This window comes from Eretmochelys imbricata, chromosome 13 (genome assembly GCF_965152235.1).
Source record: "Eretmochelys imbricata isolate rEreImb1 chromosome 13, rEreImb1.hap1, whole genome shotgun sequence".
In the NCBI taxonomy this organism is placed as follows: Eukaryota; Metazoa; Chordata; order Testudines; family Cheloniidae; genus Eretmochelys; species Eretmochelys imbricata.
In genome coordinates, this window is record NC_135584.1 from 501957 (window position 1) to 526760 (window position 24804).

The following is a 24804-nucleotide window of genomic DNA, read 5'->3' on the forward strand; positions in this document are numbered from 1 at the left end:
CTGTGCCAGGAGCTGGGCTATGGTGAGTGCATCCCTTTGAGCTCGTCATAGTCAGGACAGGGCTGGGAGGGAAGGGCTCGGGGCCGTGTGCGTGGGGCACTCTGCATTCTGCATGGGTCTGAAGCATTCACCCTCGGCTGGCATCTGGACTGGTGTGTGCAGGTCCCTGCCGGGTCCTTGTGGGTTCTGAGCGGGGCCTGTTTGCTTTCCGTTGTCTGTTGACGTTCGCTGTAGCTACATGCTGCCAGAGCAAGTGGCACAGTCAGTGGCATCAGCTCCAGAGTGGGACGTGGTCTAGATGGGACGTGGTTGCATGCGGCTCCCTGGAGAAGGGTCTTGGTAGCTGACCCTTCGCTCGCGGGGCTCGGCTGGAACAGCCCTGAGAATCCCTTTGCTAGAGACGCTTCGTTAATCTGCACTGATTTCCTCAAGCCAGAGCTGGACACAATTCCTCTGCCAGCTGGGTGCCTAAGAGGAGACCCTCCCCAAGTTGCTAATCCTGGCTTCCTGCAGGCCAGAGCAGAGATTAACCTGCTGCAGCATTTCATGGCATCAGAATTAAGGGCTGTATTATCTCCCCACACAGCTCTCCAGAGATTGCTCTCGGGGCTGGGGACAGTGACCCCAACAGCACCTTCTGGGAGCACCTGGCAGCCAGCATGCTGCTGGGCACCCTTCCCCAGCCAGCCTCCAAGGAGCATGGCCACCTGGGCAAGCGCTTGCTTTGTGAAGGCGTTGTGTGGGGAGGGTGTTTTTTCCTCTGGTGCCATTGCGGGGCCTGTTGTTCCAGAACAGAACCAGGGTGAAAAGATCTAGTAGAAGAATGCTATTCTAGAATGGGCCTGGGCCCCCAGCCCAGGCTCTGAAGGGGAAGCACACAGTCTCTCCAGCCTGCAGTGGGAGATTTGCACCTTTGCAGCCAGGAGAGCGAGAGACACACATCCTGTCTGACTCATTAATTTTTATGTATAGTTGTTGGTATCCTCTGATTCCCCAGTGCGAGCTGGCCAGGGGAGGAACTTGGGTCTTTATCTCATTTTACGTGTCTAATGATCACTCTGGCTATGAGTTCAGGGTTCCTGGAGATGGGATGTGGGTTATGCAGCACATGATGGATGTTTAGTTTTTATTTATTGTATTTTTATGGCAAAGGCAGATGCCAGAAATGAACTAAAAGTAGGAGGACAAGATGTACTTACAGCAGGTGCTGCTCCACTTTGGAATTGAGCGCTAATGCTTAGAAGAGGACAGTGGGTATAGTGGTTAGAGGGCAGTGGATGTAGTGGTTAGAGCAGAGGGGTCGGAGTCAGGACTCCTGGGCCCTAGTCCTGGGTGCGGGAGGGGAGTGGGTGCAGTGGTTAGAGCAGAGGGGTCGGAATCAGGACTCCTGGGCTCTGTTCCTGACTTGGTGGGTGTGATCTTGAGCAGCAGCATTACATGGTTGTGTCTCAGTTTCCCCATCTGTGACATGGGTTTCATGCTCTCTACCTGGCTGGTGTTGTGGGGGCCATTTGGGACTCTGTGAAACACCCTGCGCATTGCAGAGACGAGCAGCAGGTTTGTCCTCCTCTGGACAGCTGCTCCCAGCAGTGGTATTGTGCGCACTGACAGCTGGTTCTGTGAGCTGCTCCTGCTCTGTGTATGCTGGCAGCATGGGGCTGTCAGGGGCGCATCGCCATGGGGCTCTCAGCACAGCACAGCTTCGCCATTGCAGCCGTTGCAGGTCCTGGTCTTGATCTCCAAGCTCTCAATGGGCCGGGCCCAGACTAGTAGCTGCAGGACTGTCTCTCCTCTGACCAAGAGGCAGCTGTGAGTGTTCGCAGCAGTTGAATTCTCAGCAGCAGTGGGTGACTGGTAGAGCATGAGTCTTCAGATCAGGCTCCCAGGAGAGCTAGGCATGGCCACAAACCTGGGTCACCAGGGCCGAAGACCAGACCTGTCGGTTTACTGAGACTTAAAACCAAGGACGTGCAAAGCAGCCTGTCTTCAGGGGCAGAGGTCACTGTTACATCACATGCTGGGGCTGACCAGTTGGGCAAGGCACTCACATAAACGTCTGGGTAGACAGGCAGATGGACAGACTCATGAGAGTCATCGTGCAGAAGGCCTGGGTCTGGGGAATGTACAGCTCTCGCTCGCAGGGCACATGCAGCAGGGTTTCTTCCTGGATGAAAAGTGTCTCTGGGTTCCAAGAAGCAGGGACAGAAGCGTTTAACGGCTGCTTCTGCTGCCCAGTGGCCCCTGGCCTCTGTACTGCAGCCTGGTTGCAAGTGCTACTTAGCTGGACATATAGCCGGGGCCATGGGAGAAGGTAAGAACGGCCACGCTGGGTCAGACCAAAGGTCCATCCAGCCCGGTATCCTCTCTGCCGACTGGCCAATGGCAGGTGCCCCAGAGGGAGTGAACCTAACAGGTAATGATCAAGTGATCTCTGTCCTGCCATCCATCCCCACCCTCTGACAAACAGAGGCTAGAGACACCATTCCTTACCCATCCTGGCTCATGGCCGTTAATGGGAGGAGAGCTACGTCACCGCAGGGGGTTTATTAGACACTGGCCTGCTCTGTCATGACCGTCCGGCCCTGGGATGTCATGAGCAGGGATAACGGGAGCAAATGACTCTGCTCTGCTCCAACCCTGCTGCCAGGGAGTTGTGGCTTTTCTAACCTCCCTCCAGCTTGTAAAGTGGTCTCCTTGGCCAGACCAAGCTGCGTGCGCCCAGCCAGCTCTGTTCTTTCAGAGGATCAGCATGGTGCCGGCGTGTGAGCAGCGTCGTTGCTGGTCCGTGTCCGGGTGGCACTGCCTGGGCAATGTGTTCCTGTGGGTGAGTGACGGGATGCTGCTGCCATGGGTGGTGTCTTCCCGTGGGGCGGCACCGCCATGCGTGGGCCAGTGTCACTCTTGGGGATCATCGCGTCTTTGCCGCAGACTCCAGCATGTCTCCTGAATGCAGCATGGTGGGGCAGCTGGAGGGCTTGATGCTGTGTGCTGTACTCCGCAGGGCCTGTAATGGACCCTCATTAAACGGGACATTTCCCAGTTATGATCTGAATTTCTCTCCATCCCACACAATTGCTGTTCTGGTGTTTTTATGCCTGTCGTTGGCAGGGTCAGGTTTTATCGTGGGAAGGTGCAGGAGTGTGGCGTGGGAGGCACACTGCAGGGGTGGGTGGAAAGAGGAGGAGGGAGCGAATATTACGCAGAGCGTTTGGGTGATGGGCAGGGGAGAGCCAGACGGAGAGGGAGGGTGAATGGGAGGCACAGAGAGAGCCTGTCATGGAAATGTTATTGCGGTGTTTCTGAACACTCATTCATTAAGCTAGGCAGTGAACTAGTATCACCTCGGGGTAGCCTGGACATGCCTGGCAGGGATACACAGTAACTACTGCACACAGCAAAGCATAAATAAGCTGGCTCAAACCAGCCCATCTCTGAGAGCTGATGATGGGAATTCCTGGGTTAGTGGCATTGCTATGGCTCTGAGGAGGAGGCCTGAGATCGATCAAAGTGGCTACATAACTGCTCATTTCCTCCAGGGACAGCAGGAAGGGGCAGATCCGTGTAAATAGGAGTGAAAGCTGCCCTGCTAACTCCATGGGCTTATGACTCCTGGCAGGATCAGGGCTGGAATGGCCTCTGGGCTCTGCCCCCAGGGGCTTGGATTTTGGCAATGTCACTAGTTGGGTGGGCGTTTCTGCCAGTGAGTTACCTCGCACCTGGGTGGCTTTCCATTCACTTTTGCTCTGTTACAACCAGGGTGTCACTGACTGATGTGTTTCACCCATTCAGGCTTTTTGCTTAGCCAGAACTGATGTTGCTCCAGGGTGTTGGATGAAGTATTTATAGGGATTTGGGTATTTTGCCAGGTAACAGTATTTGGAATCTGGTTCTCTACACTGCCTGGACAAGCAGCGATTGCATACTGAATAGCCAGGAGACCTGGGTACGTATATTCCTCACATAGGTGTAGCTAGAGCCAACGTTTTGTGGTTATTGTTAACATAGCAAAGCATGTGACATCATGGGAACGTAAGGATTGCCAGATCAGAACCATGGCCCATTTAATCCAGTCTCCTGTCCCTGACATCAGCCAGCTCCAGATCCATCACAGGAAGTGAAACTGCCTTGTGGGGAAGTAAAACCCCAACCCAGTGTCCAGGGAAGTCAGTTGGAGTCCGCGGAGCAGGCTGTAATGGAATACGGGACTGTGGGGTGTCTCTACCTTGCCCTGAGGCCTTGGAGCAGGAGAGGTTAGATTCCTCTCTTTTCTTTAACCCTTCTCAACTAGATGTCCTCATTATCCATATGAATGGTCAGTCCTCTGTGAGCCCGGCGTAGCCTTTAGCCCCAACAGTGGCAGAGAGTCCCCCAGGTTCATTAGGTACCTTATGCCCGTGACATTGCATTCCATATGCTTTATGGAAATATGCTTGTGAATATGACATAACTGGAATATGCTTTATGCTGAATACCCCTTGTATGGTGTGATTAGAAAGCTTGTGATCTACTAAGTGAGTTCATCTATTTGTTTGCATGTATTATTTCTATATCTGGAGTTAGGAGAATAAGATATAAACTTGTATCACTGATGTAAACATATTAAGTGGAGGCTGTGACATTATTGACGTGAACTGTGACCATATAGATCATTGTTGCAACCGGGGTCCTATGGTTGCAGCAGGTCTTGTACAGAGGAGGTCAAGTGGGGTGTCTATGGAAAGACTGTAGTTTGCTGGTTATGATTATGCTGTCTGATTATGCTGTCACAGAGGCCATTAAGGGTGCTCCAGAAACAATTAGTTGTAAATGGCCTTAGTTACTTGAAAGCCTCCCTGTGTACGTGTGGGCCAGCCCACGGGGAATGGAGGCTAGGGGTCTTACAGTGACATGTGACCATGTCACCTGATGCTGGAATCCATCTTAAAGTACTTTTCCATTTAGAAGGAGCAGTGGGGACCCAGAGAGACAAAAGATTCCTGCCTTGTGCCAAAGCTATAAAAGGGGTGGAGCAGGACACAGGAGGCAGCCAGTCATGAGAAAATCCCTGCTTTCCACCGGAGATGTCTGCTGGAACTAACAAGGATTGTACCAGGGGAAAGGATTGGGACCAGACTAGGAAAGGAGGATTTTCCTAGTCTGTGAAAGAAGCTTATTGGAACATCTCTGAGAGTGAGATTTACCTGTAATCAGTCCCTTAATGTATTAGGCTTAGACTTGCGTTTTTTTGCTTTATTTGGCTTGGTCACTTACTTTGCTCTGTCTGTTATTACTTGGAACCACTTAAATCCTACTTTTTATACTTAATAAAATCACTTTTGTTTATTAGTAAATCCAGAGTAAGTGATTAATATCTGGGAGAGCAAACAACTGTGCATATCTCTATATCAATGTTACAGAGGGTGAACAATTTACTAATTTACCCTGTATAAGCTTTATACAGAGTAAAACGGATTTATTTGGGGTTTGGATCCCATTGGAAACTGGGTGTCAGGGTGCTGGAGAAGTGCTGAGTAGTGTTTGGATAAAGTCTGCAGCTTTGGGGATGTAGCCTAGACCCTGAGTCTGTGTTGCAGCAGGCTGGCGTGTCTGGCTCAACAAGGCAGAGTTCTGGAGTCCCAAGCTGGCAGGGAAAAGGGTCTCAGAGGTAATTTCAGCACATTAGGTGACAGTCCCAAGGGGATCCCTGTGACTGAACCGTCACAATGTCTGTGATCAGTTCATATCTTTTCCCCATCCTGGTCTGGGCTCCAGTCCGCCTGTGGGAGTAGGGGGTTAGCACTGCAGCACTGGTCTGGTCCAGCGTGGAAGCGCCTTGGTTTCTGTGTGGGTGTATGTTGGTCCCCGCGTTCTCTGCTGTAGATATGCTGGGTGGCTTCGCGCAGCCATAGCAGGACGCTGTATCAAGTATTGCCTTCCCCCAAGGGTTTCTTCAGGCAGGAGGAACATCTCCTTCCCTCCCTCTCTGTGCTCGCCTCCATCGCCCTCCCGCCCTTCCCTCCCTGGCACCCGGTTCTCACGTCCTGGGGTCCTGCTTTTGTCAAATTGAACATGATGTCAAATTAGAGCCATCACAGGGACAGTCAGAGTGAAGCACCCTGGTTAATGAGACAGCGCTGGAAATCAATAACGTAATTGCAACCATTTGATGGACTTTTATCCAATTTACACTTCTCCGGCCCTGCTACGTGTGGTGCATGAGGACGCCACTGACGTGTCTGGGTCGGAGAGAGGCGGGGAGCCGGCGGGATGGCAGTTCTGTCCCCCCCGCATGTCTCTGTGCTAAAGCATGCTGCCTGCTGTGGAAGATGCTGGAGCAGCAGCCCTAGGGTCTGAAGCCCCTACTTAGCCCCAGGACACAGCCCAGGCAGCAGCCATGTTCTCCTCACCCTTGCTCTGGGGGACCCCCTTAGGCTGAGGGAGGGGCCCAGTCTCCATGACCCCTTCAATCCTGGCAGTATTGCCAAGAAGGGGGCAGTTGGGATGGTGATGCCTGTTCCCCTAGAAACCAGGGGGAGACCCACACAGAACAGTCATCCCATCTGGGAAGAGCGTCCAGCAGCTCCCACCTTCTGCTGGGCTTAGCCCAGGGGCCTAGTGGTGAAAGGTATCGCATCCCATTACCAGTCTCAGAGCCCTCCCACAGCCCAGCCCCTCTCAGCCTTACACAGGCAGAGGAGAGCATTGCCTAGGATCAGAGATTGCAAGGCCAGAGGGGACCTCCTGCAGACACAGCCCCTGCCTGCCTCAGGTTCCCTCCTTTGAAGTCCCCAGAAATAGTCGGAAGTACCTTCCAAGTATAAATATAGCCCCTAAGGGGTCACCCGTGCACATAAATCATAACAAAAGTCTCAACTATAGCCCAGAATTCCCTTGGCATAGTCCAAACAGCACATGCAACATGCAGCCCTGGCGTCTCTCTGTAGGCCACGGCTCTCCTGTCCTTCTGCCAGGACAGCCACCCCAGCCCTGCGAGCAAGAGTGGCACCCTGCTCTCCCTAGCGGAATCCCCACTCTGCTGGCAGCTCATCTGAACCAGGGGAGCATCCCTCACTCCCCCGCCCCCCTCAGGGTTGTTCTAGGTCCAACTCTCTCACCCTGGAGACGTCAGCAGGTCAGCTCTGCTGCTCCCCTGCCTTTGGCCCTTTCTGGCCCTTGGCTTTGACTCTGGCTTAGAGCCAGCAGGCATCTCTCTCTGATGCTCCTTCTCCACCCTGGGTGTCTGGTTTACGGACAGCAGTCAGCAAACCCTTCTTGCTGTTCTCCTCCTTCAGTTCGGTCTCCCCCAGGTCCCTGACAGTCTCTGCCAGTTCCTGACTCCCAGTCTGGCAGCTCTCTCCCTGTCTCTGCTTTGCCCTGGTCCTTTATAGCCCCCAGGTGCTGCCCCACCCTCCTAATTGGCCAAATAGGAACACTGTCCTGGCACAGGGGCCCTGGGATAACGGGCCGCGGGGCGGTCCTGAGTTAATTCCTGTGTGAACTAGAGCAGATTTCTTAGAAACACATCCAGTCTGGATTTAAAAATAGTCAGTGATGGGAGAATCCACCAGGACTTTTGAGAAGTTGTTCCAATGGTTAATTACCTTCATTTTAAGTATTTATGCCTCATTTCCAGTTCAAATTTGTCTAGAGTCAACTTCCAGCCTCTGGATCTTGTTAGGCCTTTGTCTGCTAGAGGGAGACCCTCCCGCCTCTTATCAAATTTTTGTTCCCCAGTTAGGTCCTTATAGGCTGTAATCAAGTCATCCAGTAACCTTCTCTTTGATCAGCAAAACAGATTGAGCTCCTTGAGTCTCTCACTATGAGACAGATTTTCTAATCCTTTATCATTCTCATGGCTCTTCTCTGCACCCTCTCCAGTTTATCAGCAGCCTTTAATCGTGGACACCAGAACGGAGCACAATCTGCCAAAGGCTCCTAGAGAAAGGCATAGCCAGCCATCTCCCCTGTAACCTGTCCTACTGGGGGTGGGGGTTATCATCCCAGCATAGGTTCTCTGCTCCTAGTCCTTGGCTGCATCAGCCTCTGTGCTCTGTTACCAACCCGTGCCCGGTCAGCCCCAGGGGAACCCAGGCTTGAAGGTCTGAGGCCCAGCTGGTTCAGGCTTGTTTTTGTTGTTGTTTCTGCCCTGTCCTGTTGTGCAGGCACGTCCGTGATGAAGGTGATGGCATCAGATGCCGATGACCCCACGTACGGCAGCAGTGCCAGGGTGGTGTACAGTGTACTGGAAGGGGAGCAGCACTTCACAGTGGACAGTAAAACAGGTGAGTGCCCATCTGCTAGGCGGGGAGGAAGAGACCGTCATGCCAGTCATCGGGCCGCTGTCAGCAGTTCTGACACGAGCTTGGAATATTGGAGCCAGGATGAAGGGTAGAGGCTGCCTGTCAAGACAAGCATTTGTACCCGCTCACCTCCTCGCTATCAGAGCAAGTGAGGCCGAGTGAACCACTGAGCTGGAGAGAGCCACGTGCCACCCTGTAACAGGTCCATGTTGTTCAGGGCAGACTGCGGTTGTCTTTCTGGCTTGTACTCGCTGGCGGCAGGAGCAGCGTCTGTGCACTGTATCCCGGGCAGTAATGCACCCTTAGGTGCCAAAAAATCTCAGTGTGCGAGGTTTAAATCCTACCAGAGGGGCTTTACCAACGGCTGCGTTGCTGTCACCCTGGCTTTGATTAAAGGTAACACTTTAAATTAAGGATCAGTTTATAAATGTTCTATTAATATTTAATGAGTGAACAGCGGAAGCTGCTCCATTTCTTAACTTAGAATAAAGCCTGTTATAAAACGCATCTGTAATAAACCCCTAGCAGGTGGTGCTGTGACAAGCTGGTATAAAGTGCGTTGTCCCCAGGAGCTAGTGGGGTGTGTATTGGCATCTCCTCCTGATGGTGGAAGTCCCATTAGTGTTAATGGTCATGGAGGAGGGACGAGGCTTCATTGGCAATAGCAGATTTTAAGGTACAAACCCTGTAATCAAGTGCCAGGAATCCAGCAAATGATAATAGAAGGGCTAGTGCCCTGGGCAGCTGCAGTTCATACACTGTGGCTTGTTATCGTTCCTACAGTACATGATAGCGAAGAACCCCTTTTTGCTTTGGCCTGCTTCTCTGCTGTTTGTTGCTCTCATGCACCCACAGGAGCCAACACGCTGGCACACCCCACAAACGAACGCGCTCACACACTGACACATGTTGTTCAGATTCCCTGTCTCTTCCTTGTTGCTCGTCACAAGTGGCTCTTCCTCTCCCCCCGTGTGAGAATATCTCGTGAGGGTATTTGGAGATATCCGAGTCAGTGGGCACGTGGGCGGGTGCCTGCACATTCAGGTACGGGATGTAAAAAGTGCATGGTGGTTTCTGGGTGTGCTTGGTGTTCCTGCCCATTTCCAGCTGAAGCATTCAGCAGCTGCTCAGACTGAGAGCACCGCGGGGCAGAGAATGGGTCTTGTTATGGGTTTGGCTGCACTGAAGCTGGGAGAAGTATGGTAATTCCCAGCCTGGGTGGATGCACAAGCCCTAGCTCTGAGTGGGAAAGAGCAGTGTGGCCACAGTGGCTGGGGTAGCTGCCCGAGTGTGTCGCGAGGGTCTCCGACGGGATTGCGCTTGGGTCGCCAGCTGGAGCCACTGCAGCCACACTCCCATTGTTAGCAGGTGTCCGTCTATCTGACGTGGAAATTATACATCCCAGCTGCAGTGTAGATGCACCCTGTGTGTGTGGTTGTCCCTAGCACACTGTGTCCTACCATAGTGCACACTACGAATAATACCACTTCCTGGGCATTACTTGCTAACCAAGCTGAATGCTGCATCACCAGTGTGCAAGGATATTAGCGATCTGCTGCCTTCTGAAGTCTGTTCTGGGAACGAGCGGCTAAACAGCCAACGCTGAGGGCAAGGGCATTGTGGAGCATGGTATACACCTGGTCCCTGCTGAGTTCCCAGAATGTCCCCATGGTTTCCACTGGAATGCAGGGCTTGCGGAATGGTGAGTAAGGGAGGGAGCTCTGTGCCACACCTGAGAGCAGGCCCTGGTTTCTGTGCTGTTAGCTGGAGGTAGACAGAGCGTAATGGATGTTTAGAACGCCACTCAGTTTTACAAGAACAACGCACCACTTGTGTCTTGTAGGAGCCAAATTTCATCCACACGTTGAAACTAAGCCTGCAAGTTTTGTGTGCTTGGACCAGGTCTCCACCCTGCATGGGCAAGGACTGTAAGGCCAGTTAAAAAGGCACAGAGCTGGTGTTCTGCATGCACAAAACTTGCAGGTGCCATTTCCACTGACAGCTTTGAAAACATCCCATTTTGGTAGTGGCTGAAGTGGTGACTCTGTAGAGCGAGTGAAGCTTTCTAGGAGGCTTTGGATGATAAGACATGAACATGAGTCTGAGCAATTAGCGTATAAAGAGCCAGGCCCATTGGCCATTCCATCTGGGTTCTGAGAGTGGCTTTCTGGTGCAGCGTCAGGGGTGTCTTTTCTCCTCGTCACGGCCACTGCACGTCTCTGCCAGCTCAGTGACCCGGGATGTTGTGCTGTGCTGGGTGGTGAATAGCCAGGGGACCTAGTAATAGCAAGGCACAATGGAGCAGGAGCAGCACAAGGAAACACTGTTTAACAGCACGTCTGTATAGCACTAGCCCTGCCTAGAATCGCTTCCCTAGCAGGTGCTCAGGGACCTTTTATTCTGATGTAGCTGTTTGTAAACAGTAATTTCAGCCATTGGCAGTGAGGTTTTAGCACCTTCTGTCGCTGAGGCCCAGGCTCTGGGTTCTTGTCATTCTTAGTGCCAGGAGGGAACATTTCCCTGCAAACGGAGAGGGGATGGGGAGCTGCAGGCTGGCCATAGAGTGAGAGGAACAGGCTGAGGAATGAAAGGGCTGGTGCCGGGGATGAACCCGGGCTCTGTCTAGCTGGACACAAAAAGAAAAGGAGTACTTGCGGGACCTTAGAGATTAAATTTGTTAGTCTCTAAGGTGCCACAAGTCCTCCTTTTCTTTTTGCGGATACAGACTAACACGGCTGCTACTCTGAAATCTGGACACAGAGGCCAGTGCAGATTGGTCTTTCCCTATTCCAGCTTCATGCACCCTGCCCCCACCTGACAGCAGTACAGACACCCCAACGAGTGTTTTCCTGCTGCTGGGGGACAAGGGTGGGGAGGTAATATCTTTGATTGGACAACTTTTGTTGGTGAGAGAGACACCCAGTAATGCTGCATGGAGCTCTTCTGCAGGTCTGGGACAGGGACTCCAGCATCACAGCTAAACACAAGGGGGAAACAGATTGTTTAGCATAAGTAGTTAACACACATTTCCAGGGACCATTCAGAGTGAAGTTGCCTGTTAAAACCCTTCCAGTCAGAGGGGAAAGGAGGGGGGTGGTGGTGTTAGTGGGTTATATATTGTTGTAATAGCCATAAATCCAGTGTCAATGTTCAGTCCGGGATTTTTAGTGGCTAGCTAAGTTATGAATTTAAGCTCCCAGGCTCCCTGCGTCATGCAGGTATCCTTTGAGGACGGGGACTGAGAGGTCAGATAGTGATCCCTTTGCGAGAAGTGTTCCCCCACAGGTGATAGGGTGTTTCTGTCTTGTCATTTTCCTGTGAGAGTTAATTCGAGTGCGCAGTGGCTGGTTTCACTGGCATGGTGGTCGTAGGGGCGTTCAGTGCACTGGATGAGGAATATCAGATGATGTGATCAGCATGTGTGGGACCCATAGGTCCCCAAGGTGTGTTGTGGGGGGTTGATCATTGTAGCCATGGAGATGTGTGTAGGTTTTGCATCTGTTGATCTAGCTGGCTCTGCAATGATCAACACTCCCCACAATACACCTTTCAAGACCCATAGGTCTACACATGCCGATTACAACATGTGGTGTACCTCGTGAAGTGGGGGAAAGATAAAAGCCAGCAAGATAGGACCTCACCCACCTTGTCTCTCTAATCATAGAATCATAGACGATTAGGGTTCAAAGAGACCTCAGGAGGTCATCTAGTCCAACCCCCTGCTCAAAGCAGGACCAAGGTCATCTAGTCCAACCCCCTGCTCAAAGCAGGACCAACCCCAACTGTGCCAATTGTGCCCACATATCTATTCAGGGGACACCATCACAGGGCCTAATAACATCAGCCACACTGTCAGAGGCTCGTTCACCTGCACATCCACCAATGTGATTTATGCCATCATGTGCCAGCAATGCCCCTCTGCCATGTACATTGGTCAAACTGGACAGTCTCTACGTAAAAGAATAAATGGACACAAATCAGATGTCAAGAATTATAACATTCATAAACCAGTCGGAGAACACTTCAATCTCTCTGGTCACGCAATCACAGACATGAAGGTCGCTATCTTAAAACAAAAAAACTTCAAATCCAGACTCCAGCGAGAAACTGCTGAATTGGAATTCATTTGCAAATTCGATACTATTAATTTAGGCTTAAATAGAGACTGGGAGTGGCTAAGTCATTATGCAAGGTAGCCTATTTCCTCTTGTTTTTTCCTATCCCCACCCCCCCCGCCAGATGTTCTGGTTTAACTTGGATTTAAACTTGGAGAGTGGTCAGTTTGGATGAGCTATTACCAGCAGGAGAGTGAGTCTGTGTGTGTATGGGGGTGGGTTTTTGAAGGGGGGTGAGGGAGTGAGAGAACCTGGATTTGTGCAGGAAATGGCCTAACTTCATTATCATGCACATTGTGTAAAGAGTTGTCACTTTGGATGGGCTATCACCAGCAGGAGGGTGAATTTGTGTGGGGGGGTGGAGGGTGAGAAAACCTGGATTTGTGCTGGAAATGGCCTAACCTGATGATTACTTTAGATAAGCTATTACAAGCAGGACAGTGGGGTGGGAGGAGGTATTGTTTCATATTCTCTGTGTATATATAAAGTCTGCTGCAGTTTCCACGGTATGCATCTGATGAAGTGAGCTGTAGCTCATGAAAGCTCATGCTCAAATAAATTGGTTAGTCTCTAAGGTGCCACAAGTACTCCTTTTCTTTTAACCCCAACTAAATCATCCCAGCCAAGGCTTTGTCCAGCCAGGCCTTAAAAACCTCTAAGGATGGAGATTTCACCACCTCCCTAGTCAGTTGGTTTCAAACTGCGGGTCATGATCCAGTACTGGGTCGCGGAATATAAGGCACTGGGTCGTGGTGGCTCTGGTCAGCACCACCGACCAGGCTGTTAAAAGTCCCGTCGACGGTGCTGCCTGGCTAAGGCAGGCTAGTTCCTACCTGTTCTGATACTGTGCTGCTCCCCGGAAGCGTCCAGCAGCAGGTCCGGCTCCTAGGCAGGGGGGCCATGGGGCTCCGCGCGTTGCCCCCACCCCAACCACTGACTCTGCACTCCCATTGGCCAGTTTCTGGCCAATGGCTGCTGGGTGTGTGTGTCTGCAGGTGAGAACCACATGGAACCTCTTGCGCGCCTCTGCCTAAGAGCTGGACCTGCTGCTGGCTGCTTCCAGGGCGCAGCACGATGCGCAGTGCCAGGACAGGCAGGAAGCCTGTCTTAGCGCTCCCACTGCGCTGCTGACTGGGAGCTGCCTGAGTTAAGACTGCGCCCCAATCCCCTGCTCCAACCCTAAGCCCACCCCCAAACCCGGAGCCCCTTCCTGCACCCCAAACCCCTCATCCCCGGCCCCACTCCAGAGCCTGCACCCCCAGCCCAGAGCCCTGACCCCTTCCACACCCCAACTCCCTGTCCCAGCCCAGAGCCCCCTCCTACATGCTGAACCCCTCATTCCTGGCCCCACCCCGCAGCCCTCACCTCCGCACCCCAACTCTCTGCCCCAGCCCTGAGCCCCTCCCACACCCCAAAACCCTCATCCCCAGCTCCACTGGGTCGTGGGCCTCAACAATTTTCTTTAACTTGATGTCATGGAATCCCTGGGCGATGGTCTGGAACTGCTCCCCATGAAGCCAGTCAGGACTCTGGGGCAGTCGCCTTTCTGTGAGCAGTCTGTCTTCAGGACACACAGCTCACACAGCTTCCCCCTTCCTGGGTCTGACCTCGGAGCATTCAGCATCCTCTGCCCCTCCGTGCGCTTCCCACAGCAAGTCCGCCCAGGCGGGGCTCCTGGGGAAGCCAGAGGGTCCTGCCCCCCCAACTCCGCAGTCAGACGTGACTCTCAGCCAGCCAGTAAAACAGGTTTATTAGACGACAGGAACATGGTCTAACACAGAGCTTGTAGGTGCAGAGAACAGGACCACTCAGCTGGGTCCATTTTGGGGGGCAGCGAGCCAGACAACCACGTCTGCCCTTCACTCCAAGTCCCAGCCAGCCCCAAACTGAAACTCCCTCCAGCCCCTCCTCTTCTGGGCTTTGTCCCTTTCCCGGGCCAGGAGGTCACCGGATTCCTTTGTTCTCCAACCCTTTAGCTCTCACCTTGCAGGGGGGAAGGGCCCAGGCCATCAGTTGCCAGGAAACAGGATGTTGGCCATTCTCTGTGTCCAGACCCCTGCACACACTTGCCCTCTAGGGTTCTGCAATGATCATACACCCTTACCCCACCACCTAGACTTAAGAACTGCATAGGGGAAACTTAGGCACCTCCACACTATTCAGAGGAAACATTAAGAACAGTCCCACTTTGTCACACTTGAGTCGCCAGAAAAAAAGTTTGAAATCCACTGCCCTAGATAACCGATTCCAGTGCTTCACCATCCTCCTAGTGAAATAGTTTTTCCTAATATCCAACCTAGACCTCCCCCGCTGCAACTTGAGACCATTACTCCTCGTTCTCTCATCTGCTGCCACTGAGAACAGTCTAGATCCACCCTCTTTAGAACCCCCTTTCAGCTAGTTGAAAGCAGCCATCAAATCCCTCCTCATTCTTCTCTTCCGCAGACTTTGTCTTTGTCTACACTACACAGCTTTTAGGGACACAGCCGTCGCAAGAAGTCAGGCAGTGTAAACGCTGTTTTTCGGCACTTTTGCGGACAAAATACTTCCACCCCCTACTCCTGCCGACAAGGAGCAGTTTACACTGACACTTGTTTTGTCTGTCTCTGAACCATACGGATGCAAACCAGTCACAGGATTTGTGCCCCTTGGGATGGGGAGACCGCTAAACAGAGCTCCTTTTGAATTCCTCTTGGGACCCTGTGCTGGCAGCGCATCTGAGTGTGCGCATAAATGTGTCGGGTGCGTGTTTGGCTGCGCTCACGGGGTTGCATTGACCTACGTGGGGACTCTCTCTATCAGCCCCAAACAGCCCCTGCTGTCTCGGGATTATCCGCCTGAGCCCTGGGCAGGGACGGGCAGCTTTGAACTGGGACGATCCCATGTCCCCAGGCGTGAGCTGCTTCCAAGGAGATTCCTCTGTTTTGTGTTTGTGTGATTCTCTCTCCTTTAAGACACACTGGGCCTTTAAGGAAGGTCAGTTGGTTTGGGACAAATTGTGTGTTTGGTGTGCGGAGAGTGAGGGCCTATTTACTCGTGTAAAGTGGAAATTAGTATTTGATGTCAAGAGAGATTTGGGATTTAGCTTCATTTTGTGCTGTCATAGGCTGCCCCTCCCTTTCCCACCCCACCCTAGTCCACTGCCCTCCCCCAGGACTAAGTCCTCTGGGCCTGTCTGTTACAGCTTGGCTGCTAGAAACCTGTCTTGGGGCACAGGCTCCTAAGCGGCTGGCAGGAAGAGTGGCCATTTCCTGGCTGCAGTAAATCCACACCATGCACAGCTCTCCCTTCTGAATCGCCTTATCCCTTCATCGGCAGCAGCAGCCATCCTGTGTCCCGGCAGCTCCCACTGCTGAGTGCCATCCTGCATCCCCACGGCCCCCGCTGCGTGCTCAGGTCGGTGTAACTTATGTCGTTTGGGGGTGGCTTATTCACACCCCTGAGCGATATAAGTTGCACAGGTAGAAGTGGTAGTTTGAACAAGTCCTTAGTGGGACCTTGCCCAGGTTCCCTGAGCCTGTCCCGTTCGCCCCCCTTCCCCCACAGGTCTCCTGAGCCAAGGGTTGGGGGATGGGTCCAAGCCTGATGAACTAGTGAAATGTAGGTGATCCTGGGCCCTGTGTAGAGAGACTGGCATGTCTGTGTGTGCACACGTCCCTGTGCCCTGCTGGCCACTGGCCCCACATATCTCCCACACGCTATTTTGTCCCCTGCTCCTGCCTCCTCTCTGCTCCTTGTCACTGTTTCTCACCTGCCCTCTGGATACGTTACAGTGATTTTTATCTCTTTGGGGGTGGGGGAATATCCAGCAACATGGACAGGAAATGAAGCTACCGAGTCTCTCTCAGCAATTGCATCATTTTCCTTCCATAGATAAAGATTCTGCTCTCCAGGTATTTTCCATCATTTGAAGACATGTTTTGTCTTGTTGCTATTAACCCTTGAAAGTCTGACCCTGAAGTGTATTTCCTCCATCAGCTGTGCACACGGCTGTGTTACTGTAGGGCTCCCGAGCGCTGGGCTGCCCTCGCTGCTGAGTTATAGTAGGGCTGCTCCCGAGCCCAGGGCTGCCCTCGCTGCTGTGTCATTGTAGGGCTGCTCCCGAGCCCTGGGCTGCCATCGCTGCTGTGTCATTGTAGGGCTGCTCCCGAGCCCTGGGCTGCCATCGCTGCTGTGTCATTGTAGGGCTGCTCCCGAGCCCTGGGCTGCCCTCGCTGCTGTGTCATTGTAGGGCTGCTCCCGAGCCCTGGGCTGCCCTCGCTGCTGTGTCATTGTAGGGCTGCTCCCGAGCCCTGGGCTGCCCTCGTTGCTGTGTTACTGTAGGGCTGCTCCCGAGCCCTGGGCTGCCCTCGCTGCTGTGTTATTGTAGGGCTGCTCCCGAGCCCTGGGCTGCCTTCGCTGCTGTGTTATTGTAGGGCTGCTCCCGAGCCCTGGGCTGCCCTCGCTGCTGTGTTACTGTAGGGCTGCTCCCGAGCCCTGGGCTGCCCTCGCTGCTGTGTTACTGTAGGGCTGCTCCCGAGCCCTGGGCTGCCCTCGCTGCTGTGTTACTGTAGGGCTGCTCCCGAGCCCTGGGCTGCCCTCGCTGCTGTGTCATTGTAGGGCTGCTCCCGAGCCCTGGGCTGCCCTCACTGCTGTGTCATTGTAGGGCTGCTCCCGAGCCCTGGGCTGCCCTCGTTGCTGTGTTACTGTAGGGCTGCTCCCGAGCCCTGGGCTGCCCTCGCTGCTGTGTTACTGTAGGGCTGCTCCCGAGCCCTGGGCTGCCCTCGCTGCTGTGTTACTGTAGGGCTGCTCCCGAGCCCTGGGCTGCCCTCGTTGCTGTGTTACTGTAGGGCTGCTCCCGAGCCCTGGGCTGCCCTCGCTGCTGTGTCATTGTAGGGCTGCTCCCGAGCCCTGGGCTGCCCTCGCTGCTGTGTTACTGTAGGGCTGCTCCCGAGCCCTGGGCTGCCTTCGCTGCTGTGTTATTGTAGGGCTGCTCCCGAGCCCTGGGCTGCCCTCGCTGCTGTGTTACTGTAGGGCTGCTCCCGAGCCCTGGGCTGCCCTCGCTGCTGTGTTACTGTAGGGCTACTCCCGAGCCCTGGGCTGCCCTCACTGCTGTGTCATTGTAGGGCTGCTCCCGAGCCCTGGGCTGCCCTCGCTGCTGTGTTACTGTAGGGCTGCTCCCGAGCCCTGGGCTGCCCTCGCTGCTGTGTCATTGTAGGGCTGCTCCCGAGCGCTGGGCTGCCCTCGCTGCTGTGTTACTGTAGGGCTGCTCCCGAGCCCTGGGCTGCCCTCGCTGCTGTGTTATTGTAGGGCTGCTCCCGAGCCCTGGGCTGCCCTCGCTGCTGTGTCATTGTAGGGCTGCTCCCGAGCGTTGGGCTGCCCTTGCTGCTGTGTTATTTAGGGTTGCTTCAGTTCTGCTGGATTTACTCCCCCTGAGCCCTAGATAGCCCAGACCCGTGGAGTTTCAGGGCCCACCTCCTTCCCCAGGCTTTGGCTAGGGGGGAGTGGTGGGCTGGGCTAGGAGGGGGAGTTGGAGCAAGGCTTGGATTTGATATAACCTCTGGCTGGTTATTTCCTTGTTTCCTGGCTTGGAGTTGGCGGATGAGTCTGGCTTCACCATTATGTGCCTGCAATTTGAATTGCGGCCGTGTGCCCACAGCCTGGGAGCACAGGCCCTTCATCCTGGTTGCTCATTGAAACAGATAAAGGACCCACAGCAGAGGCCACTGGATGCACCAGGGCAACCTGCCCCTCCTCAGTGGTGGTCTTTGCATCTTGGCTCCTGCGCTCAAAGGGCGTAGGAAGAGCAGGACAGGAAAGGCCCCCTTGGCAAAGTCTCAGTGACCTCCCTTGGAGCAGGCCTTGGCCGAGGGCACAAAAAAGTGCAGCTGGGCCCTGGCCTGGCTGTTCTTGAGCTGGGGCGGGCGAGTGTGACCCCCCCATGCAGAGGGCAGAATGAGTCGCTGGAAGGCAGAGTTCAGAATGCAGGTGTGTCAGGGGAGCGCAGGGCTTGTGTCAGTGAGGAGTGTGAGGGAGAGGGAGTGACCTGCTGGGAGTGGATTCTGGGGAAACCTGTCAGGGCTGAGGGGGGAGTAGCCCCGCGGGGGTGCCCTGCTAGGGTGTTGGAACCCCACGTGAAGAGAAAAGCCACCCTGTCAAGGGGGTTGCATTTTCCAAGCGTTATTCCTGAGCATGGGATGTTGCTGCGAGCCAGTCCGTCGGCCTCAGCTGGGGGCGGAGTAGGACACTGTCACTGTGATCAAAGGAGATCCCAGGGCCAGCCATGTCGCTGTCAGAGCTGGGAGAGGCCAGAATCAGGCGAGCAGCAGGCTGCCTCACCTCTCTTCTCTCAGGCTCCTGCCTGTGGTGAGGCTGGGTTCCAGGGCAATGCTGTGTCACTGGGAGTTCCCGCCCCAGCCACGGCAACCCCGCACGCTGGCTCTGAGTGTGTAAAAATGGCACCTCAGCGGCTCAGCTTTGCAACACGACGGGTCAGCCCCACTGCCGAGTGGCATCACCGGGAGAGAACCATGCCGCTTGCTCAGTAACCCCAGCCTGTCTCCACTGAGGCGCAGCCTGCATGGGGGGAGCAGGCAGGCACCATGCTCACCCAGTGCCCACCAGGCATGGGGCAGCAGCGGGGAGGTGCTGATGGACTGGGAGGCTCGGGAAGCAGTGATGAGTGCTGAAGGGCTGAGGATGGATGGCTCTGATGTTCCCACACAATGCATCAGGCTTGGGACAGAAATCTGACGGCGCCTCATGCCTTCCCAGAAGGGGACATAATGAAAGCTGGCAAATAACATGGCATTTCCATGTCCTGCACAGGCAGGTATGTGCACCTGGAAGGGACCTGCCCATCAAAGTCTGTTCAGGTGAGTTTGGCAGCCCCCTGGACCAGCTTGCTAAAACCCTGGCCGAGTCACTGAGGTGGGTCCTGCCCACGCTCTCCTCTCTGGCAGGGCATTGTGGTGGGTGTGGGGTGGTCTCTGTCTTGTTTCCTTGGGGTAGGAGCCCCAGGATGTGGACTCGTAGCCCCCTGAGCTGGAAGCATCGAGAGCGAGTAACCTGCAGGGTGTTTGGATTTCTGGGAGGCATTTACCAGCTGAGAACTTGTCCTGCTTTGGTTTTATCGCCCAAAGAGTGTCTGCCATTGAGCCAGTTTGATGGCGTTTGTGTGACTATGTAAGTGTCCCGTAGCGTTGTAATTATTCTCTGTGATTAATCTGGCTCCTGCTGGAAAGCCATGCGCAGCAGGGACTGGAGGGTATGTCGTTACATGGCTGCATTATACAGCTATAATAGACACTGACAAAAACTGAAAAGACACAGCTGGATGTAAGGGGGTTCTTGTCAGAGAGTGGCGTGGCTGGAAGTCTTTGGGCAGGACAGATTGTCTTGCTGTTCTCCTTGTTTGGGAAAGCAGCAGAGCTGTGGGCCTGGGGAGGAAGCTGCTGGGGCCACCCCCATGCAGCTGAACCCTGGCTGCTGGTTTTATCCTTTCCTTTATATCCTTGGCTGTGCTGTGTCTAGTCCCCAGGAAGGGGGTTCCTCAGGATGGGGCTGGGGGAGGGGGACCATGTTAGGTCCTTCTACCAAGCCTCAGCAGAATGGAATCAGAAGTAGGAGCTTCCCACTCTCTCTGAGAGGGACCGGTCCTTTCCCAGCTGTGAGACATGTGTGTGTTAATGACCCTCTGTACTTCCCCAGCACCATTCAGCTGAGGCTCTCAGAGCACTTTACGGACTGGAATAAAGTCTCACTCCCCCATGTGGCCATGGGGGAGCTGGTGAGTAGCGGGTGGGTTTGTCTCAAGCCACAGCTAAGTGGGACCATGACCCAAAAAAAATCAAACCCAGACCTGAAACTTCTCAGAGATTCATAGAATTTAAGGCTAGAAAGACCATTCTGATCATCCCGTCTGACTTCTGGAACCACACAGGCCACAGACCCTCGCCCAGGGATTCCTGCAGCCAGCCCGTAGCTTCTGACTGAGCTAAAGCAGATCTTAGAAAGAAACATTCTGGAGGTTCATGGAAATGGGTGAATTGGGCCAGAAGTAGCAGCACTGGCATTCCACAGGATGGGGTCTGCACAGGCCCACCAAAGCCACAGAATGGTCCTGCACCAGCCTGGAGAGCTGGGATGCACTGACAAGTCATGTCCCTGGCCAGCACAGCCCTGGGCCTTTTGGGGTTTACTTTCTACTAGGATGTAGTTGGTCCCATGGGGATATCGTGGGGTGCAGCTGGACTGGGTATTGCGCTGTGTGGGGGCATTGGGGTGTGTGGCTGGGCCAGGTACCGCACTGCTTAGGGGTGTCGGGGGTGCGGCTGGGCTGGGTAATGTGCTGTGTGGGGGCATCATGGGGTGTGGCTGGGTACTGATGTGACGCTCCCATCCCATGCGGTATGGAGTTGTTGTGGGGTGCGGCTGGGCCGGGTACTGTGCGGCAAGGGGGCGCCGTGGGATGCAGCTGGGTCAGGTACTGAGCTGTGTGGGGGCATTGGGGGGCACGACTGGGCCAGGTACCGCACTACAAGGGGGCATCGGGGGTGCGGCTGGGTCGGGTACCATGCTGTGTGGGGGCATCGGGGGTGCGGCTGGGTCGGGTACTGAGCTGTGTGGGGCATTGGGGGGCACAGCTGGGCCAGGTACTGCGCTGCAAGGGGGCGTCGGGGGGTGTGGCTGGGTCGGGTACCGTGCTGTGTGGGGGCATCGGGGGTGCGGCTGGGTCGGGTACTGAGCTGTGTGGGGCATTGGGGGGCACAGCTGGGCCAGGTACTGCGCTGCAAGGGGGCGTCGGGGGGTGTGGCTGGGTCGGGTACCGTGCTGTGTGGGAGCGTCGGGGGGTGTGGCTGGGTCGGGTACTGAGCTGTGTGGGGCATTGGGGGGCACAGCTGGGCCAGGTACTGCGCTGCAAGGGGGCGTCGGGGGGTGTGGCTGGGTCGGGTACCGTGCTGTGTGGGGGCATCGGGGGTGCGGCTGGGTCGGGTACTGAGCTGTGTGGGGCATTGGGGGGCACAGCTGGGCCAGGTACTGCGCTGCAAGGGGCGTCGGGGGGTGTGGCTGGGTCGGGTACCGTGCTGTGTGGGGGCATCGGGGGTGCGGCTGGGTCGGGTACTGAGCTGTGTGGGGCATTGGGGGGCACAGCTGGGCCAGGTACTGCGCGCTGCAAGGGGGCGTCGGGGGGTGTGGCTGGCTCGGGTACCGTGCTGTGTGGGAGCGTCGGGGGGTGTGGCTGGGACGGTACCGTGCTGCCAGGGGCATCATGGGCTGTGACTGGGCTGGGTACCGCGCTGAAGGGGCTGTCGTGGGGTGCGGCTGAGCCAAGTACTGTGCTGTGTGGGGACCTTGGAGGGTGCGGCTGGACCGGGTACCGCGCTGCAAGGGGGCATCGTGGCATGTTTCATTAAGTGGCTCAGTTAAACCATTACAACTGTGCTGAATGCAGGAGCTTTTCTGTCTCATCGCAATTCAGCGCTATTGTGCTGACAAGAATCGTTTTCATTATAAAACACTTCATACCCCTTTAATTAACAGAATTGCTGAAATGTGAATGCAATGGTGCTTCCCCAGAAATAACAGTTTAATATTCAGAGCCGGATGACTGGGTCTGACTGTAAATGCTGCCAACCAGCCTGCTCGCCCCACAGCTCCCAGGGATCAGCCTGCTATGTAGCTTAGTCCCATGGGGCCAAGGGCTCACCGAGAGGGGTCCCTCCCACTAGGGCCTTGTTTCTTCCAGTGCTCTTTAAAAATGCAAACCCCAAACCTCCCTGAGGGGGTGTGACAAGATGTGGGGAAGAGCATCAGCTAAAGGTCTCCACCCTCCTGCATCCACGCCCTCTGGCAGTGGGAATGGCAGCAGCCAATACAGACTGCATTGGCAGCGTCTCTCACAGGGAAACAATTCTATCCAAACAGACACAAAGCAAGAAAGGGAGTCTGCAGCCATGGGGCTGACACGGGGAGCTGTCCAGGGAGTCATGGGGAGAGACTGAGCCCCTTGGGTGTAGCGGTGGCAGAAATCTGAATTTATCTGCAATGCAGAGGGCGCCACATCCAGTTCACCTGGAGCTATTCCCAGTCCTCTGTAGAAAGGTCTTTCTGGAACTGACCTCAGCGCCCTGTCCTCCACCCCACCCCGTGCAGCTGCCAGGAGGCATGGACCCCAGGGAAGGGAAGGAGCATACAGAGCGGTCCATGAGTCACTTTTTAGTGCACAGGAAAGCAGGTGCTGGATTGATGGGAGTGCGTGGGAACCTGCTTGAGGTAAGGTAGGCGAAATGGATCCTCCCTTTGATTCGTCGGACCGAAGGCAGCGAAAGTGCTGCTTGGAGAGTCTGGGGTAATTACAGAACCGAAATGACAGAGTCCAGGGGGAGGTGGGATGGGTGAAATTGTGCCTGTCCACGAGAGTGAGGGAGCTGCAGGGATCGGAGACAATGGTGATGTCTTCGTAATAAATCCTAACGATGATAATCACTGGAATAATTGCTAGTTTCAGAAAGCATCGCCAGCTCCTTTAGTGCCTGCAAATGTCATCAGAGAGAGAGAGAGAGAAATGTCTGTTCCTCGCTGTTCAGTGGCTCCTCCTGGCTTCCTTCAACTTGAGGTTCTGAGTATTGTCCTGGAACATTTCTGGCTCCCCAGGACTCTGCTTCTTTGCTCCCATGGGCTGCCCACCTCTCAAGCCTGGCCTCTGGGGAGAGGTGAACAAGGGCATGTGAGGGGCTGGAGCCTGGTGCCTGTTCAGGAGTGGACCGTGTGAGCAGGTCAGGGCCAGACAGGGAAGAGACATGGCTAAATAGCCTGGTCCCCTGCAGGTCTCTCACTGCAGGCTCCTGAGTAAGGGCAGGTCTACACTTAAAACACTGCTGCGCCGCTATAGTGAGGACATTCCTGCACCTCCTACCAGGAGAAGCCCTCCTGCCGACACGGCACTGTCTACACTGGTGGGGGGCTAGGTCGGTGTAACTGCATTGCTCAGGGCTGTGGATTTTTCACACCCCGAGCAATGTAGTTACACCAACATAGATAGGTCTGTCGTGCAGACACAGGGCTCTAGGCTTGATTCTCCCCTCCCTCAAACCAGGTTCAGGCTGGCATTGACTTCATGGGAGTTACTCCTGATGGTCTCAGAGTGCCCTTGGCGACTACTCTGGGCTTGCCACATCCCTGGCAGCACTAGGTATTTGTGACTATACACAAATGCAAGAAGCCTGGGAAACAAGCAGGGAGAACTGGAAGTCCTGGCACAGTCAAGGAATTATGATGTGATTGGAATAACAGAGACTTGGTGGGATAACTCACATGACTGAAGTACTGTCATGGATGGATATAAACTGTTCAGGAAGAACAGGCAGGGCAGAAAAGGTGGGGGAGTTGCTCTGTATGTAAGACAGCAGTATGACTGCTCAGAGCTCTGGTATGAAACTGCAGAAAAACCTGAGAGTCTCTGGATTAAGTTTAGAAGTGTGAGCAACAAGGGTGATGTCGTGGTGCGAGTCTGCTATAGACCACCAGACCAGGGGGATGAGGTGGACAAGGCTTTCTTCCGGCAACTAACGGAAGTTACTAGATCGCAGGCCCTGGTTCTCATGAGAGACTTCAATCACCCTGATATCTGCTGGGAGAGCAATACAGCGGTGCACAGACAAGCCAGGAAGTTTTTTGAAAATGTAGGGGACAATTTCCTGGTGCAAGTGCTGGAGCAACCAACTAGGGGCAGAGCTCTTCTTGACCTGCTGCTCACAAACCGGGAAGAATTAGTAGGGGAAGCAAAAGTGGATGGGAACCTGGGAGGCAGTGACCATGAGATGGTCGAGTTCAGGATCCTGACACAAGGAAGAAAAGAGAATACGGACCCTGGACTTCAGAAAAGCAGACTTTGACTCCCTCAGGGAACTGATGGGCAGGATCCCCTGGGAGAATAACATGAGGGGGAAAGGAGTCCAGGAGAGCTGGCTGTATTTTAAAGAATCCTTATTGAGGTTACAGGGACAAACCATCCTGATGTGTAGAAAGAATAGTAAATATGGCAGGTGATCAGCTTGGCTTAACAGTGAAATCCTTGCTGATCTTAAACACAAAAAAGAAGCTTACAAGAAGTGGAAGCTTGGACAAATGACCAGGGAAGAGTATAAAAATATTGCTCAGGCATGCAGGAGTGAAATCAGGAAGGACAAATCATGCTTGGAGTTGCAGCTATCAAGAGATGTTAATAGTAACAAGAAGGGTTTGTTCAGGTATGTTAGCAACAAGAAGACAGTCAAGGAAAGTGTGGGCCCCTTACTGAATGAGGGAGGCAAACGAATGACAGAGGATGTGGAAAAAGCTAATGTACTCAGTGCTTTTTTGCCTCTGTCTTCACGAACAAGGTCAGCTCCCAGACTACTGCACTGGGCAGCACAGCATTGGGAGGAGGT

General features: G+C 54.3%; 1 protein-coding gene across 1 annotated transcript in view; it reads left to right on the plus strand.

The window, feature by feature from the left end:
• CDH22 (cadherin 22) overlaps window positions 1–24804 on the plus strand; it is a 116871-nt gene that overhangs the window by 28002 nt on the left and 64065 nt on the right. The window contains exons 4-5 of the mRNA XM_077831854.1: window positions 3243–3247; window positions 8142–8261. Coding sequence (XP_077687980.1) covers window positions 3243–3247; window positions 8142–8261 — 125 coding nt within the window. The remainder of the gene's footprint in view (window positions 1–3242; window positions 3248–8141; window positions 8262–24804) is intronic.